We start from the raw sequence: 16,328 nt of genomic DNA on the forward strand, positions 1-16,328 counted from the left end.
CCCTCCCCCACACAAAACAACAAGAAAGAATAGGCAAGAACACAGGATATAGAAACCATAAGCCTGAAAAATTCCATAGTCCATTGTCCAAATCCATTAACACAGAACCTCAGTAACATCTTCTGACATCGCACTGCTCGACCACAGAGGCCTACCCTCTGGGCTCAGTGATAGGGTACACAAGCTCCTTCTCCAGCAGCAGAGAATCCATGTATCTACTACTTGGATTTGTCTGGGTTTCCCTGTTATCACATCAGCACAATAGACGTCGGTGTTGACTAGTTATTAGCCCTCATCATTCTTTCCCTATATCACAGAGGCAGGCCAGCTTCTGATTCCCATGCTTCCACTTTGGAGTGCTAAAGTCAGGCATTAAGTTGCAGTCGGGTGCCATTGCATTTGATCCCCAGCTTTTCCATTGGATGTGAATCCAGTGTAAGAGTTTGGTAATGGGGAACTAAGGGGCACGTTGCCTCTGTTCCCTTATCTTACCATTCCTGGGGCGGGGGGGGGGGGGGGAGAGGCACAGACACATAGCAACATGGAGTAGCACTTTACAGCACCAGCGTTCGGGGGTCAGTGTCCTGCTGCAGTCTGTAAAGAGTTTGTACGTTCTCCCCGTGATCGCGTGGGTTTCCTCCCACAGTTGAAAGATGTACCGGTCGGAGGTTAATTGGTCATTGTAGATTGTCCCGTGATTAGGCCAGGATTAAGTCGGGGATTGCTGGGCGGCACAGCTCAGAGGGCCAGAATGGTCTGTTCCGTGCAATATCTTAATAAATAGTGTTGCCGTAAACTGATTCCATGTTCTGTTAAATGCTGACTAGTAGATCCACACAGTAGATCAAAGGGGGAGTGTTTGTATATACCTGCACAGCTGCTGGAAGTGCTTCACGTCCAGTGCTTTTCATGATCTTATATTCTGATCTTGCAGCACCTTTCACCCCGTTTTGTTTTGTAGGTTTCGGTAGACGATGACGGTGCTGTAACGAAGGACGTTGGTGTTGCATTGGAGATCCCAGCTCGCACTGTTATTGCGTACACCGTTACAGAGCTCTTCATAAACCACGACGGGCACTTTGGTATGCAGCGCCAGCCTTAAGATTTTACCAAATGGTATAATAAAGGATAGGAAATGCCAGAAATATTCTGCAGATCGGGTTAAGGAGAGAAATAAAGTGAACTTTTCAGGGGTCGGCAAGGGAAGGGTGGGGAAGTAAATGTCTGTGAAAGAGTGAAGACTGAAGAACCAGGCAACACTTTTGCCATTACCTGAGAGAGGGAGCTGAAGACTTGTTGATCAGGATTGCTCTGTCAGGAGAAGGTGTTACTGTTATAGACATTGCTTTTGATCTCTCCACTCCTCCCTCTTTTCTGCAACTTAACACATTTTTTCACTGCTGTTCTTATGGTAGATTGTAATTGACCTGAAATACTAATTCTATTTCTCACTCTACTAATACTTCCTGACCTGCTCAGTATCACCAGAATTTTCCATCTTTGTTTCAGGCTTTCAGCACCTGCAGGATTTTTTGCCATAAGACGTAGGAGCAGAATTAGGCCATTTCAATCATGGCTGATCCTTCTTTCCCTCCTCAGCCCTACTCCCCTTTAACGTTAATGTCATGACTAGTTAAGAACCTATTGAACTCTGCTTTAAATACACCCAATGACCAGGCCTCCACAGCTGCCTGTGGAAACAAATTCCATAAATTCACCACCCTCTGGCTAAAGAAATGTCTCCACATTTGTTTTAAATGGACGCCCCTCTGTCCTGTGGCTGTGCCCTCTTGTCCTAGACTCCCCTACTGTGGGAAACATCCTTTTCACATCCACTCTGTCTAGGCCTTTCAACATTCAAAAGGTTTCAATGAGATCCCGCCTCATCCTTCTAAATTCCAGCAAGTACAGACCCAGAGCCATCAAATGTTCCTCATATAATAACTCTTTCTTTCCCGGAATTATCCTTATGAAACTCCTCTGAATCCTCTCCAATGCCAGCACATCTTTTCTTAGATGAGGGGCCCAAAACTGTTCACAATGCTCAAGGTGAGGCCTCACCAGTGCCTTATAAAGCTTCAGCATCACATCCCTGCTCTTGTATTCCAGACCTCTTGAAATGAATGCTAACATTGGGATGTTCTGCACAAGGATTCCCAAGTCCCTTTAATCTCAGATTTTTGGATTTTCTCCCTGTTTAGAAAATAGTCTGCACATTTATTTCTTCCACCATACATAGAAGAAATGGTCATTCTTTAGCAGGACCATACATTTTCCAACATTGTATTTCTTTTGCAACTTTCTTGCCCATTCTCCTAATCTGCCTAAGTCCTTCTGCAGCATTTTCTCAACACTACCAGCCCCTCCACCAATCTTCATATATCTGCACACTTGGCAACAAAGCCTTCTATTCCATCATCTAAATCATTGACATACATTGATATAAAAGAAGTGGTCCCAGCTCCTGTGGAAAAGCATGAGTCCCTGGCAGCCAACCAGTAAAGAATTCTTTTATTCCCACTCGCTGCCTCCTACTAATCAGCCAATGCTCTAACCTTGCCAGTAAGCAGCCTCGTGTGGCACATTGTCAATGGCCTTCTGAAAGGCCTTTAGAACATAGAACGTTACAGGCACTACGGGCCATGATGTTGTGCTGACCCTTTAACCTGCTACAAGATCAGAATCAGAACAATTACAGTGAGAAGTGTGTGTGTGTGTGTGTGTGTGTGATAAAATATTTAAAGTTAAGTAAGTAGTGCAAAAAAAAAAGGAAAAAAGAAAAAGTAATGTGGTAGTGTTCATGGGCCCAGTGACCATTCAGAAATCTTATGGCGGAGGGAAACTAGCCATTCCTGAATCATTGAGTCTGTGCCTTCAGGCTGCAATACTTCTTTCCTGAAGGTAGCAATGAGGAGAGCATGTCCTGGGTGGTGGGATTTCCTTAGTGATGGATGCCATCTTTTTGAGGCATCGCTCCCTGAAGATATCCTGGATACTATGGAGGCTAGTGTCACAGTGGAGCTGACTGAGTTCACGACTTTCCGCAGCTTAATTCGACCCTGTGCAGTGTCCCCCTCCCGGCCTCGTCCCAAACTAGGCGGTGATGCAGCCAGTTAGAATGCCCTCCATTGCACGTCTGTAGAAATTTGCGAGCATCTTTGGTGATGTACCAAATTTGCTCAGACTCCTGGTCTGAGATCCTGCCAGCAACAGCTGTATCATCAGCAAACTTATAGACGGTATTTGAACAGTGCCATGCCACACAATCATGGATATAGAGCAGTGGGCTAAGCACACATCGTTGAGGTGCCCTGGTGTTGAGTGCCAGTGAGGAGGAGATGTTATTTCCGATCCACAAAGGAGTGTGGCCTTCCAGTGAGGAAGCTGAGAATGTAGTTGCAGACAGACGCACAGAAGCTCAGCTCTTGGAGTTTTTTGATCAGAGTTGTTGGAAAGATTGTGTTAAACACTGAGTTGTAGTCAATAAACAGTAGCCTGATGCAAATATCAGTGTTGTCCAAGTGATCCAGGGACGTGTAAAGAGCCAATGAGTTCGTATACACAGTAGACCTATTGTGGTGACGAGCAAATTGCGATGGGTCCAGTTCCTTGCTTAGGCAGGAGTTCTAGCCATGACCAACTTCTCAAAGAACTTTGTCACTGTAGTCACTGGGTAATAGTTGTTAAGGCAGCTCACCCTGCTTCAATTGGGCACTGGTGTGATAGTTGTCCAAGATCAATCTAACCCTTCCCTCCCACAAAGCAACTCCATTTTTTGCTCATCTATATGCCTCTGTTAAATGTCCCTGAGGTATCTACCTTTCCCACCATCCCCGGTACTCACCGGTCTCTGTAAAAATGAAACCTTCCTCTGTCATTCCCTTATAATTTTGTCCAATTACCATAAGGGTATGCTCTCCTGGATTAACTATTGCCACCTTGGGGAAAAGGTGCTGGCTGTCCACTCTATCTGTGCCTCTTTTCATCTTATACACCTCCATTAAGTCACCTCTCATCCTCCTTTGGTCCAAAGAGAAAAGCCCCAGCTCACTCAACCTTCCCTCATAAGGCAGGCTCTTTAACCCAGGCAGCATTTATCCTGGTAAATCTCCTCTGCACCCTCTCTAAGGCTTCCACATCCTTTAAATGAGGCAACCAGAAGGGAACACAATCGTCCAAGTGTGGTCTAACCAGGGTTTTATACAGCTGCAACATTACCTCGCGGCTCTTGAATTCAGTGCTTTATAATTATTGAAGGCCAACACGCTTTCTTAACCCTACAAACTTACACGGCAACTTTGAGGGATCTATGGATGTGGACCCCAGGATCCCTCTGTTCCTCCACATTGCTAAGAATTCTCCCATTAACCTTGAGAGAAGGTTTAAGCTGGTACTTTAGTTTAATAATAATAAATACTTTATTGATCCCAAGTGGGAAATTCTTTTGCTACGGCAGCAACGTATAAAAAAACACTTTGCAGTGTGCAGACTTAACTAATAATAAAATAGAGAATGATAAGGCACACAATAATTGACCAATGTGCGATCATTTGCAATAATGTGCAATAATAATGTACAAAATAATAAAACAGAGACTATTATGTGTGTTCTCCTGTGGCACAGAGGTGAACTGCTGTATATGCTAATTGCATTTGGTAGGAAAGATTTTCTGAAAAGATCCTTGTGACAGCGGAGTTGATTGAGTCTGTTCGAAAGGGTGCACCACTGCTTATTTAGTAGGTCTCGAAGTCGAGAAGTCGATTGTGCTTTTTTACTTTTGTTATAAAATATATGAATGATGTTAGCATTAATCAACTGACATTATAATGAGAGAATAGAAATCAGGCATGGAATTAAACATAGGGCGGTTCGAATATTTAATTCTCATTTGAAAGCAATCGGCTAAGCCATTTAAATCATTTCAAAGCGTTGACCACTTGAGGGCAGTGAATCTTTGGAAATCTCTCATCCGAAGTCTGTAGTTGCAGGAGAAAGTTAAAAACCTAGTGTATAAGTACTGAACACAGGACAATAATGGGATCTGTGAATGGCTGAGCATGTTTCCAGCTAATTTACGTGACACAGGATTTTATAGTTAGAAATAAATTTTATAAAGACACAACTGGTGTGGTGTAGTATGATGTGGGTGCTTGCGGTCTTCCCCTCTCTATCCATGACCATGATTGTTCTTGGCCATTTTTTCTACAGAAGTGGTTTGCCATTGCTTACTTCTGGGCAGTGTCTTTACAATACGGGTGACCCCAGCCATTATCAATACTCCTCCTGGCGTCAGTGGTCGCATAACCAGCACCTGCTGTTTGTACGACCATCCATCACCTGCTCCCATGATGTCACATGATCCTGATTGGGGTGGGGGGTGATGCTAAGCAGCTGCTACACCTAACCCAAGGGTGACCTGCAGGCTAGTGGATGAAAGGAATACCTTACACCACCATCCGTATCTCCACTCCACCACCCAAAATGTATTTTATTAAACTTATATGCAATAAATTGCAATTTATTGCCCCTACATCAGCAGATTAACAGATAAATTGGAACATATAACAACATCGAGGATGAGTTGACAGCATTTGTATCTTTGACTGTATTTCAGTGCAGAGCTGTCTGTTTGTACACTTTCCTCAAAAACACGTGGGTTTTCTCCGGGTGCTCCGGTTTCCTCCCACAGTCCAAAAACATACCGGTTGGTAGGGTAATTGTTCATTGTACATTGTCTAGTGGTTAGGCTACAGTTAAATTGGGGTTTGCTGGGTGAAGGTTCTGTTCTGCCCTGTATCTCAACAAAAAATAAAGGATTTGGAGCGTTATTCATAAAAATGCAATATTTTAGCTGTTTGCATTCAGTTTATACTGTAATATGATATACAAGATGATAAGAGGAATAGATAGAGTAGACAAACAGATTTATTTTCTCAGTGCAGAAATGACTAAGATGAGGGGTCCTAACTTTATAGTTAGGAGGAATATACACTGGGAGTGTCAGAGCAACACACACAAAATGCTGGAGGAACTCAGCAGGTCAGGCAGCATCTATGGAAAAGAGTGAACAGTCGACTGTTCGGGCCAGGACCCTTCAGGAATTGGCAGAATCAGGAGATTCATTTTCCTCTGAGCACACTCTGCAAATCTATAGAATAGTAACTATAACAGGATCAATGAAAGATCAACCAGAATGCAGAAGACAACAAACTGTGCAAATGCAAATGTAAATAAATAGCAATAAATAATGAGAACATGGGATAAAGTGCCCTTAAAGTGAGATCATTGGTTGTGGGAACAGTTCAATGATGGGCCAACAGTGTAGTTATTTCCTTTCTCTGATGTTACATATTCCGTGTTCCAAGGATCTCTGATGATGGATGCTGCTTTCCTACAACAGAGTTTCATGTAGATGGACTCAATGGTGGGAAGGACTTTGCCTGTGATGTACTGGGCCGAATCCACTACTACAATCAGTGCCCTAATTGATCTTAAAGTAGATTAAAACGTCAGCACAACATCCTGTGCTAAAAGGCCTGTACAATGCTTTTATTTAAAATTGGTTGTTGTAAAACTAATATTGTAACATGCTGCTGATTTAACTGTTACCATTTTTTACATTCTGTTTTCATGCCAGAGTTGTGCCTGCTCTCAGATAGACATGGAGGATTTGATAGGGCCCTTCTGGGTAGAAATAAAGGAGATGGTGCAAACCCAGTGTTCACCCCTTTAAGCTGCGTTGATGGAGCCCAGAAAAGCAAACAGTCTGCACTTACCATGGACGTCCCTGCTGAAACTTCACTAATAGTTTTAAAACCAGGTAACTGTATAGGCCGTACTGTCAACGGTAACATTTGCAAAATTCTTCTTGCCCTTAATGTGTTGATAAATTTTCTGTGGCATAAGTCATGGTAAGTTATGGCTGTGTCTCTGCTTTGCTGTTCTGCATTGTCCAGTCTGAGGACTGAGCTTCCTGCGCCAGTATAGTATGCCCACAACTTACTAACCCTAATATGACTTTGGAATGTGGAAGGAAACTGCAGCACCCAGAGGAAACCCAGCCAGTCACGGGAGAACATACAAATTCCTGGCTGATGTTGGCGGGAATTGAACCCTGGTCACTGGTGCTGAAAATCATTACATTCCTAGTGGCCAATTCATTCTCCTTCTTTGTCACTCTACACAATGTCATTCTCAATACTTGGCCTCAGTAGCTGTTCATTTTTTGCCCCCACAACATTTTGTCTCGTCATTCTTTTAGTGTTGGCAAACATGCAAAAGGAAAGCAGTTCCTGTTTTAAATCATGCTTATATTTGGCCTATTTCCCTGTCGGCATTTCACTTGGACACCCCACCTTTGCTGTTCATACAAATAATATTTGATTTTTAGTCTGCAAGAATCCAGCGCATAATTTGAAAATACTGCATAGAATTTGAAGACAAATTGCCAGCAGCAAGGACACAGAAGGTGAAATCCACACACAAGTCCTGTGACAGAGATAAACATTTTCAAAAATAAAGTAGGCAAAACAGCAAGCAATAAATAACATTAGTTAAATGTGCATTTAGGTGTGGAATCACTTCACTAAATATAAAAGCAATCTCTAAGGTCTTTGTTGACAGTTCATTTATGTATAATACAGATAAAATCTATACCTTTTATTTTCAACTCCCTTTTCTAATTTTAATATACCTCACTCAAAGTTCATAGTAAATTTGTTATCAAAGTACATATGTATATGTCACCATATACACCCCTGAGATTCTTTTCTTGTGGATATACTCAGTAAATCCAATAACCATAATAGAGTCAATAAAAGACTGCACCAACAGGGCAGACAACAGTCAATCTGCAAAGGACAACAAACTGTGCAAATAACAAAAGGAATAATAATAATAAATAAATAATCAATAAGTATCGAGAACATGAGATGAAGAGTCCTTGAACGTGACTTACTGTGGGTTATACTTACTGAAGTTGTACTGTCTCTGCCCTAATGGTTATGACAATATGTAACATTATTTTGGCAACTCACAGTGTAGTAAAAATCTTCTAGGGCTTCCTGTTGTGGCATTTTAATCATATTGTTTTGGCTTAGCAAACAAAATGAAGCTGAAATCTGGTATGAAACTATAACAATCTGATCCCAAATCTAGCCTTTTATACTTCATTTAAATTAACCAGGCAAATATCTGAAAATATCATTATTTAAATTAATTTAATTTATTGTTAAATATAAATTAAATAGGTTAATTTAAATTTTAATTATTCTTTATTTAGATTAACCATACTGTAGAATTGCATAAGATACTATACTTATGAAGAATAGATCACGTATTTACAGGATTATCTAAATGATAAAATATTTGTAGATTTTTTGTAAAGGCAATTAAAAGAAGCTCTGGCTTGAGTTACATATTTAAAAAGAAAATCAAGAGTTATTGACACAGTTTTGAAATGAGGCCAATACCTGTGAGAATCAGGATAAGTGGGTCATACTGAGAGTGGCTCGTGTGTCTAGTGGGAGGCTGCAATGATCTCCAAGGAAACTGTCATTTATAATCTGTATTGGTGAGTTGGATGGAGAAGTGAGTGTACTGTGGCCAAATTCAATAATATAAAGACAGATTAAAAAGATATGAGGAAACACGAAGTACCTGCAAGAGGGTCCAGTTAATGGGAGGGACTTGGCTGATGGAGCATAATGCAAAAGGAAGAGCGCATATCAATGTGGGAAGGAAGAGTAGGGCTCTCTGAGAACTCAGTGAGTTTCAAAAAACTTCTACTGTCCTCTGCGGCTTTCCTTTAAAACTCCTGGATACAAGTCACTGTGTCCTGGTGATTGATGAGTTTTTATAATGTTGTGTCCATCAAAAAAGGGACGCTTACAAGTTTTACTCTCCTATTTGAAAGTAGTCCATCTTTGCAGTGTCCTCCACCATGAAGATTGATCTGGGGATGGCGACAGAGCAGAGATGGCTGAAGTTTCTGGGACTGTGCAGGATAGATATGTCCCACAGAGGAAGTAGTTCTCAAATGGCAGGGGGAGGCAACCATGGCTGACAAATGAAGTTAAGGGCTGCATAAAAGCCAAGGAAAGGGCATGTAACATAGCAAAAGAAAGTGGGAAGTTGGATGATTGGAAAGTATTTAAAATCCAACAAAAGGCAACTAAAAAAGCTATAAGAAGGGAAAAAATAAAATATGAGGGCAAACTAGCCAATAATATCAGAAGTATTTTCAGTTATATGAAGAGTAAAAGGGAGGTAAGAGTTGATATTTTACCACTGGAAAATGATGCTGGTGAACTAGTAATAGGGACAAAGAAATGGCAGATGAACTTAGTGGGTACTTTTCATTTGTTTTCACTGTGGAAGGCACTAGCAGTGTGCCGAGGTCTGTGAGTGAGCAGGAGTGAGTGCCATTGCTATTATAAAGGAAAAAGTGCTGGGCAAACTGAAAGATCTTAGTGTGGCTAAGTCATCTGGATGGAGTCCATGGCACAGTCCTGAGAGAGGTTGCTGAAGAGATAACAGATGCATTGGTCATGACCTTTCAAGAATCACTTGATTCTGGCATGGTCCCAGAGGACTGGAAGATTGCAAATGTCCCTCCACTCTTTAAGAAGAAAGGAAGGCAAATGAAAGGAAATTATAGGCCAGTTAGCCTATCCTCAGTGGTTGGGAAAGTGTTGGAGTCTATTTTTAAAGATAAGGTTTCGGGGTACTTGGAGACTTATGATAAACTATGTCAAAGTCAGCATGGTCTCTTTAAAGGGAAATCTTGCCTCACAAATCTGTTAAGAGTTCTTCGAGGAAGTAACAAGCAGAGTGGACAAAAGAGAAGCAGTGGATGTCATTTACTTGGATTTTGTAGAAGGCATTTGATAAACTGCCACTCATAAGGCTGCTTAACAAGATAAAATCTTATGGCATTACAGGAAAGTTTCTGACATGGATAGAGAATGGCTGACAGACAGGAGGCAGTGAGTGGGAATAAAGGGGGCCTTTTCTGGTTGGCTGCCAGTGACCAGTGGTGTTCCTCAGGGGTCAGTATTGGGACTGCTACTGTTGGATAATGGAATTGATGGCTTTGAGGCAAAGCTTGTGGATGATACAAAGATAAGTGGAGGAGTAGGTAGTGCTGAGGAAGCAATGCGATTGCTGCAGGACTTAGACAAATTGGAAGAATGGGCAAAAAAGTGGCGGATGGAATACAGTTTTGGGAAATGTGTGATAGTACATTTTGGTAAAAGGAACAATAGTGCGGACTTCTTATCAAACTGGAGAGAAGGTTCAAACATCAGAGGTGCAGAGGGAGACAGGAGTCCCCATGCAAAACTCCCAGAAGGGTAATTTGCACGCTGAGTCAATGGTAAAGAAGGCAAATACAATGTTGGCATTTGTATCAAGGGGAACAGAATATAAAAGGAAATGTACTGAGCCTTTATAAGGCACTGGTCAAGCCACACATAGAACGTTGTCAACAGTTTTGTGCCCCATACCTTAGTAAGGATGTGTTGGCATTGGAGGGAGTTCAGAGAAGGTTCACAAGAATGATTCTGGGAATAAAGGGGTTAACAAATGAGGAGCACTTGACAGCTGTGGGCCTGCACTCACTGGGATTTAGAAGAATGCATGGGGATCTTAATGAAACCAACCGAATGTTTAAAGAACTATATAGGGTGGATATGGAGAGGATGCTTCCTATGGTGGGGATATCCAGAACTAGAGGGCACAGCCTCAAAATTGAGGGGTGACCTTTTAGAACAGAGGTAAGGAGGAATTTTTTTAGCTAGAGAGGAGTGAATCTGTGCAATGCTCTGCCATAGAATGTGGTGGAGTTCAAACCTGTGGCAGAAGTTTAAGGCAGAAGTTACGCACGGACTGTTTGAACTGCTTCCGTCTGGTAGGCGCTTCAGATCCCTCCAGACTAAGACTAATAGGCACTGGAGAAGTTTTCTCCCTACTGCGGTCACTTTGCTGAACAGTTAACTGCCGGTTAACTGTCGGCTAACTATTACTTGGATTGCACTACTTGTATGTATAATCTATATTTTCATTTATATTTATCATTATTATTGTTATGAGCAGAGAGACAACATCTGCCGGAAGTAAAGTATGTGCACAGGTACTTGGCGATTAAAATCTGATTCTGATTCTGATATGGAGAGCAAGCTGTTCCCCACGTAGCAAGCTCCCCTCCTCCATGCATATGATGAATCCAAAGGAATGACAGAGACCAATGCAGTTTGGCACCAACAGCATCGCAGGAGATGCCGGTTAGTGTTGAAGTCAGTGTAGGACTTCCTTAGGGACTTCGGGATTACTCCCGAAGCCTTTCCCACATGCAAGGCAGTGGAGTTCTGAGATCAGGGTTTTCCCAGATGAGCTACTGAGCATGGGGCTGATGAAGTGACTGGTTTTAAGGCACCAGTAACCCACCTTTTCCCCTTCTCCTGTCAGGAGTAACGGTTCCGCTGGGTTTAGTAGCTAAGCTACATGAAGGCCAGGAGTTGGACTTGGTTGTCAGAGGCTATTTAAGACTTATGCCATTGGGAGCATTTAATAGGTAGTGGGAACTTATCCCCACTACTGCCCCAGCTGTAACAACCTTGAGGAACCATGTATATCAATAATTTATATTAAATTTATACAATTGTTACTTATGCAGTTCTGATCTCTGCTGCACACTTGCTTCTATGTCCCCCCATTTGCATTTGCACTATCCTCTGCTGCCGATCTATAAATTTGGATTTATTGTTCTTGCTGTCATTTGAACACTAATCCTCCCCCAGTTCAAATGAATGTACCTGATATTTCAAAAATATAAGATTCTGGATAACTGGGGAATTCTGTACCATGCCATTAACATACTAGCTTCAATATTTTTGACAGAAGTTAAGCCTTATCTGTTGGCCTGACCCCAATTATCTCAAAAAGAGGTTATTAAGCACACTACCAAAGTGAGAAGCAACAACAGAGATATACTTTTCTGAAGGAAATAGCTGAAGAGATTGTGGATTCCCCTAAAGGGAATATTTAAGGAAATAATGGGAAAGATGGACAAAGGAGAGTCAGTGGATGTTGTTCACTTGGATTTTCAGAAGGACTTTAACAAGGTACTGCAAATGAGACTGCTTAACACGATAAAAACCCCGTGCTATTATAGGAAAGGCATGAATAGAAGATCAGCTGACTGGCAGGAGGCAAAGAGCAGGAATAAATGGGGCCGTTTCTGGTTGGCTGCCTGTGACTAGTGGTTTTCTGCAGGGGTGGGTGTTGGGATCGCTTCTTTTCACGCTATATGTCAATGTGATTTGGATGGTGGAATTGGTGGCTTGTGGCCAGGTTTGCAGACGATTCAAAGGTAGGTGCGGGAGCAGGTGGTGTTGAGGAAGCAGGGAGTCTGCAGATGGGCATGGACATATTTGGAGATTGGGCACAGATGGAATGTAGTCTAGGGAAGTGTATGGTCATGCACTTTGGTAGAAGGAATAAGGAGTAGACTATTTTCCAAGCTGAGAGAAAATTCAAGAATCAGAGGTGCAAAGTGTCTTGGGAGTCCTTGTGCAGGATTCCCTAAAAGTTAACTTGCAGGTTGAGTCAGTGGTAAGGAAGGCAAATGCAATTCATTTTAAAATGACTAGAATATAAAAGCAAGGATAAAATGTTAAGGCTTTATTAGTCATTGGTCAGACCTTAGCGGGATATTGTGAACAGTTTTGGACCCCTTACCTCAGAAAGGATGTGCTGGCATTGGAGAAGGTCCTGAGGATGTTCACAAGAACAATTCTGGAAATGAAAGTATGAGGAGTTGATTGTGGCTCTGGGTCTGTACTTGCTGGAGTTTAGAAGAATGAGGAGGTATCTCATTGATACCTATCAGATATTGAAAGATTTGGTTAGAGTGGATGTGGGGAAGATATTTCCTATAGTTGGAGAGTCTAGGACCAGAGGGCACAGCCTCAGACTAGAGGGACGTGATTTAGAACAGAGATGAGGAGGAATTTATTTAGCCGGGGGTACTGAATCTGGAATTCATTGCCAAGGGTAGCCATGGTGGCCAAGTCGTTGAGTGTATTTAATGTGGAGGCTAATAGGTTATTGATTTGTTGGGGTGTCAAAGGTTATGGGGAGAAGACGGGATAATGGGGTTGAGAGAGATAATAAGTCAGCCATGATGGAATGTGGAGCAGACTAGGTGGGCTGAATGGCCTAATTCGGCTCCTATGTCTTATGCAAAGAATTTGCACAATTTTTTGTCTTTTGCTCATTGGTTCTTTGTCCATCTTTGTGTATTGCTTTTCATCAATTCTATTATATTTCTTTATATTTACTATGACTGCCCACTAAAAAATTAATCTTGGGGTAGTATATGACGACATATAAAAACTTTGATATTAAATTTACTTTGAACTTGCTACAACATTAATTGAGGAAAAGCTGGATAGGCTGGAAGGAGTTCAGTAACATTATATTCTTAAACTGCCCATTGATTAGTATCAAGCATTAGTCATTTTAAAGAAGACGCCTATCATTTTTTTTTCAATTGATACAATAGTGTGTTCTATTATCTCAAATTACTAGAGGTCAAGCTTGTTTTATAAAAACAAGTTTTGTTCTGCATTGCATTTTCTGCTAGTTTTCAAACCACTTGCTTCTTTGTATGAAGTGTTCAGCAGTTTGAAAGTGAGCAATGAGAAGGTTCTCTGTCTGCTGTGTAGATGGCTGGGGTGACACCACTTGAAGGCTATAGCCAGAGCACACTGTCCACCACTGCCACCAGCATCCACTCCCTTGATCCTGAAGAGCAGGAGCTAGAGATGTGCCCCTCTGTCTCCAAGCTTTGGCTGATGTATCTTGAGGCTCTAGCCTTGGGACGTCTACTGATCTTTTGACAACTGTACCCATTTCTTTAGTTACATCAGTGTTCTGCCACTGTGTTTGCAGCTGAGTCCAGTAGCAGAGTGGGAAGTCAAACATGCCAACATCTCAAAGTTCAAAGTAAATTTGAAAGTTTTATAACATTATCATCTCCGTGTCTCTGACCTCTTTGCCAGTACATTGAAATGTGGAGGAGGTCAGAATCATGGAGTTGATAACATTATACACCTTTATAGTTCTTCAAACAGCAGCTGGCCCCTTAAATTGTAGTCAGTATTGTGACTGCACAGACAAGTATAATACTTCTGTCTGGGTTGCAATGAACTTGCTAAACCATTTTAAGTGCATTTTATTGAATCAGAATCAGATCTAGTATCACTGACATATGCCATGAGATTTGTTGTTTTTCACAAATTTCATAATGTGTGATATTAAACCTGATTCTGATTTTGATTCAATACCATGCCTTTAAAAATGATATTGCAAGCTCATTGCAATTCTGATTGAATAGCATTTGTGAATTAAGTGCACGTTGTAACTGCAAGCTGGGTTAACGAAGACAGAGTAATAGTCAACATTCATACCTTTCAATACTTCACAGCAATTGAAGAGGCAAATCAACAGTTCCAGCCATTCCGTGAACTTACCGAGGAAAACCGACAACAGCTGTTCAGACTTTGCTGTGAATTCTTGTATCACGAAGAGGTGATTTATTTTCTTGAGAACACTGTAAGTAGATTTTGTTTAAAGTTTCTTTATTGTAAAGTTGTCTTTGATGTAATTTCTGGTATAGGTTTGGTGTAGGAGAATGTACCTCTACATAACTGGACCATGAGCAAGTGAGCATTTAATAATTTTGGCAGCTGCTTTCCATTGACACTAATGAAGTGATTTTGCCACTGTATCCCAACCCATTCATAGAGTCATAGTCAAAGAGCACTATGTATGTCATAGAGTATTATGCTGCCTCGTCCCATTGACCTGTACCCAGACCATAGCCCTCTACACCGCTCCCATCCGTGTACCTTAAGTGTTGAAATCAAACCGGCGTCCACCAATTCCACTGGCAACTCATTCCACACTCTCTCATCACCCTCTGAGTGAAGAAGTTCACCCCCAGGTGTCCCTTAAACATTTCACTTTTCACCCTTAACCCATGACCTCTATCTAGTTCTAGTCTCACCCAACCTCAGCGGAAAAAGCCTGCTTGCATTTACCCTATCTATACCCCCTCATAACTTTGTATAACCAATGTGGGAAAGAAGACAAATTGTGCAAATAATTTGCAAAAAAAAAGTAATAATACTGAGAACATGAGTTGTAGAGTCCTTGAAAGTGAGTCCATAGTTGTGGAATCCGTTCAGAGTTGGGGTCAGTGAAGTTATCCACGCTGGTTCAATAACCTGATGGTTGTAGGGTAATAACTGTTCCTGAACCTGGTAGTGTGGGGTTTAAGGCTCCTTTACCTTCTTAAAGAATGTTAGTCTTCAGGGGTTAGAAATTTTATCTTGAGCTGTAAATGAGAGGTGGATTTTCAGCTGTGCTTGGAAAGGTTGTCCGTAGTAAATGATACCATACTGTGCAAAAGTCTTAGGCACATATACAGTATACAGCTAGGGTTCCTAAGACTCCTGCACTGTGCTGTATTTGTCAACATGGGGCGGAGAGCAATTTTGTCAATCTGGCGGAATCAAAAGTGGCAGAGAAGGAGTGCCAGGCATGAGTGTTGCCACAGGTGCAGGCACACCCATTCCTGAGGCACCAGGTAAGGTCATTTGATTCCAAGCAATCAGTTTATCGATCATTACAAAATGTCTCTCTGGTGCTTCCTGCTCTCTCCGCTTTTTCCCCAAATATGATTCCGCTCTCCTTACCCCCTTCACGCTCTCAGTCCACAATAGAGGCCCATATCAGGACCAGGTTTACGATCTGTGGTGAACTACATATATCTGTCTGGACATGCCCCCTGCTGACTGCTCCTGTGGCTCCTCCCACAGACCCCTGTATAAAGGCAATCGAGGCCTGAGTCCGGCCTCTCAAGTCTCCAGGATGTAGTATGGTGGTCACTCACTGCGTGTTCTTTCTTCCAGTCAATAAAAGCCGATATCTCGCCTTTACATCTCAGAGTGAGTTATTGATGGTGCATCATGATCATGAAATTTGTCATGAAATTTGTGGGGTTTTTTTGCAACAGCAGGACAGTGCAATAAATAAGGTTACTACAGTACTGAGCAAAAGTCTTAGGCACCCTAGCTATATATATGCAACACACACAAAATGCTGGTGGAACGAAGTTAGTCCTGACGAAGGGTCTCGGCCCGAAATGTCGACAGTGCTTCTCCTTGTAGATGCTGCCTGGCCTGCAGCATTCCACCAGCATTTTGTGTGTGTTGCTTGAATTTCCAGCATCTGCAGATTTCCTCGTGCTAGCTATATATATA

The 16,328-nt window shown here is 41.9% G+C and overlaps 1 protein-coding gene across 3 annotated transcripts in view; it reads left to right on the forward strand.

The window, feature by feature from the left end:
- The window catches only part of gsdmeb (gasdermin Eb), a 41,155-nt gene that overhangs the window by 18,572 nt on the left and 6,255 nt on the right, over positions 1 to 16,328 (forward strand). For all 3 annotated transcript variants that reach the window (XM_059945112.1, XM_059945113.1, XM_059945114.1), the window contains exons 5-7: positions 962 to 1,082; positions 6,638 to 6,820; positions 14,489 to 14,616. In XM_059945112.1, coding sequence (XP_059801095.1) covers positions 962 to 1,082; positions 6,638 to 6,820; positions 14,489 to 14,616 — 432 coding nt within the window. The remainder of the gene's footprint in view (positions 1 to 961; positions 1,083 to 6,637; positions 6,821 to 14,488; positions 14,617 to 16,328) is intronic.

This window comes from Hypanus sabinus, chromosome 20 (genome assembly GCF_030144855.1).
Source record: "Hypanus sabinus isolate sHypSab1 chromosome 20, sHypSab1.hap1, whole genome shotgun sequence".
NCBI lineage: Eukaryota > Metazoa > Chordata > Chondrichthyes > Myliobatiformes > Dasyatidae > Hypanus > Hypanus sabinus.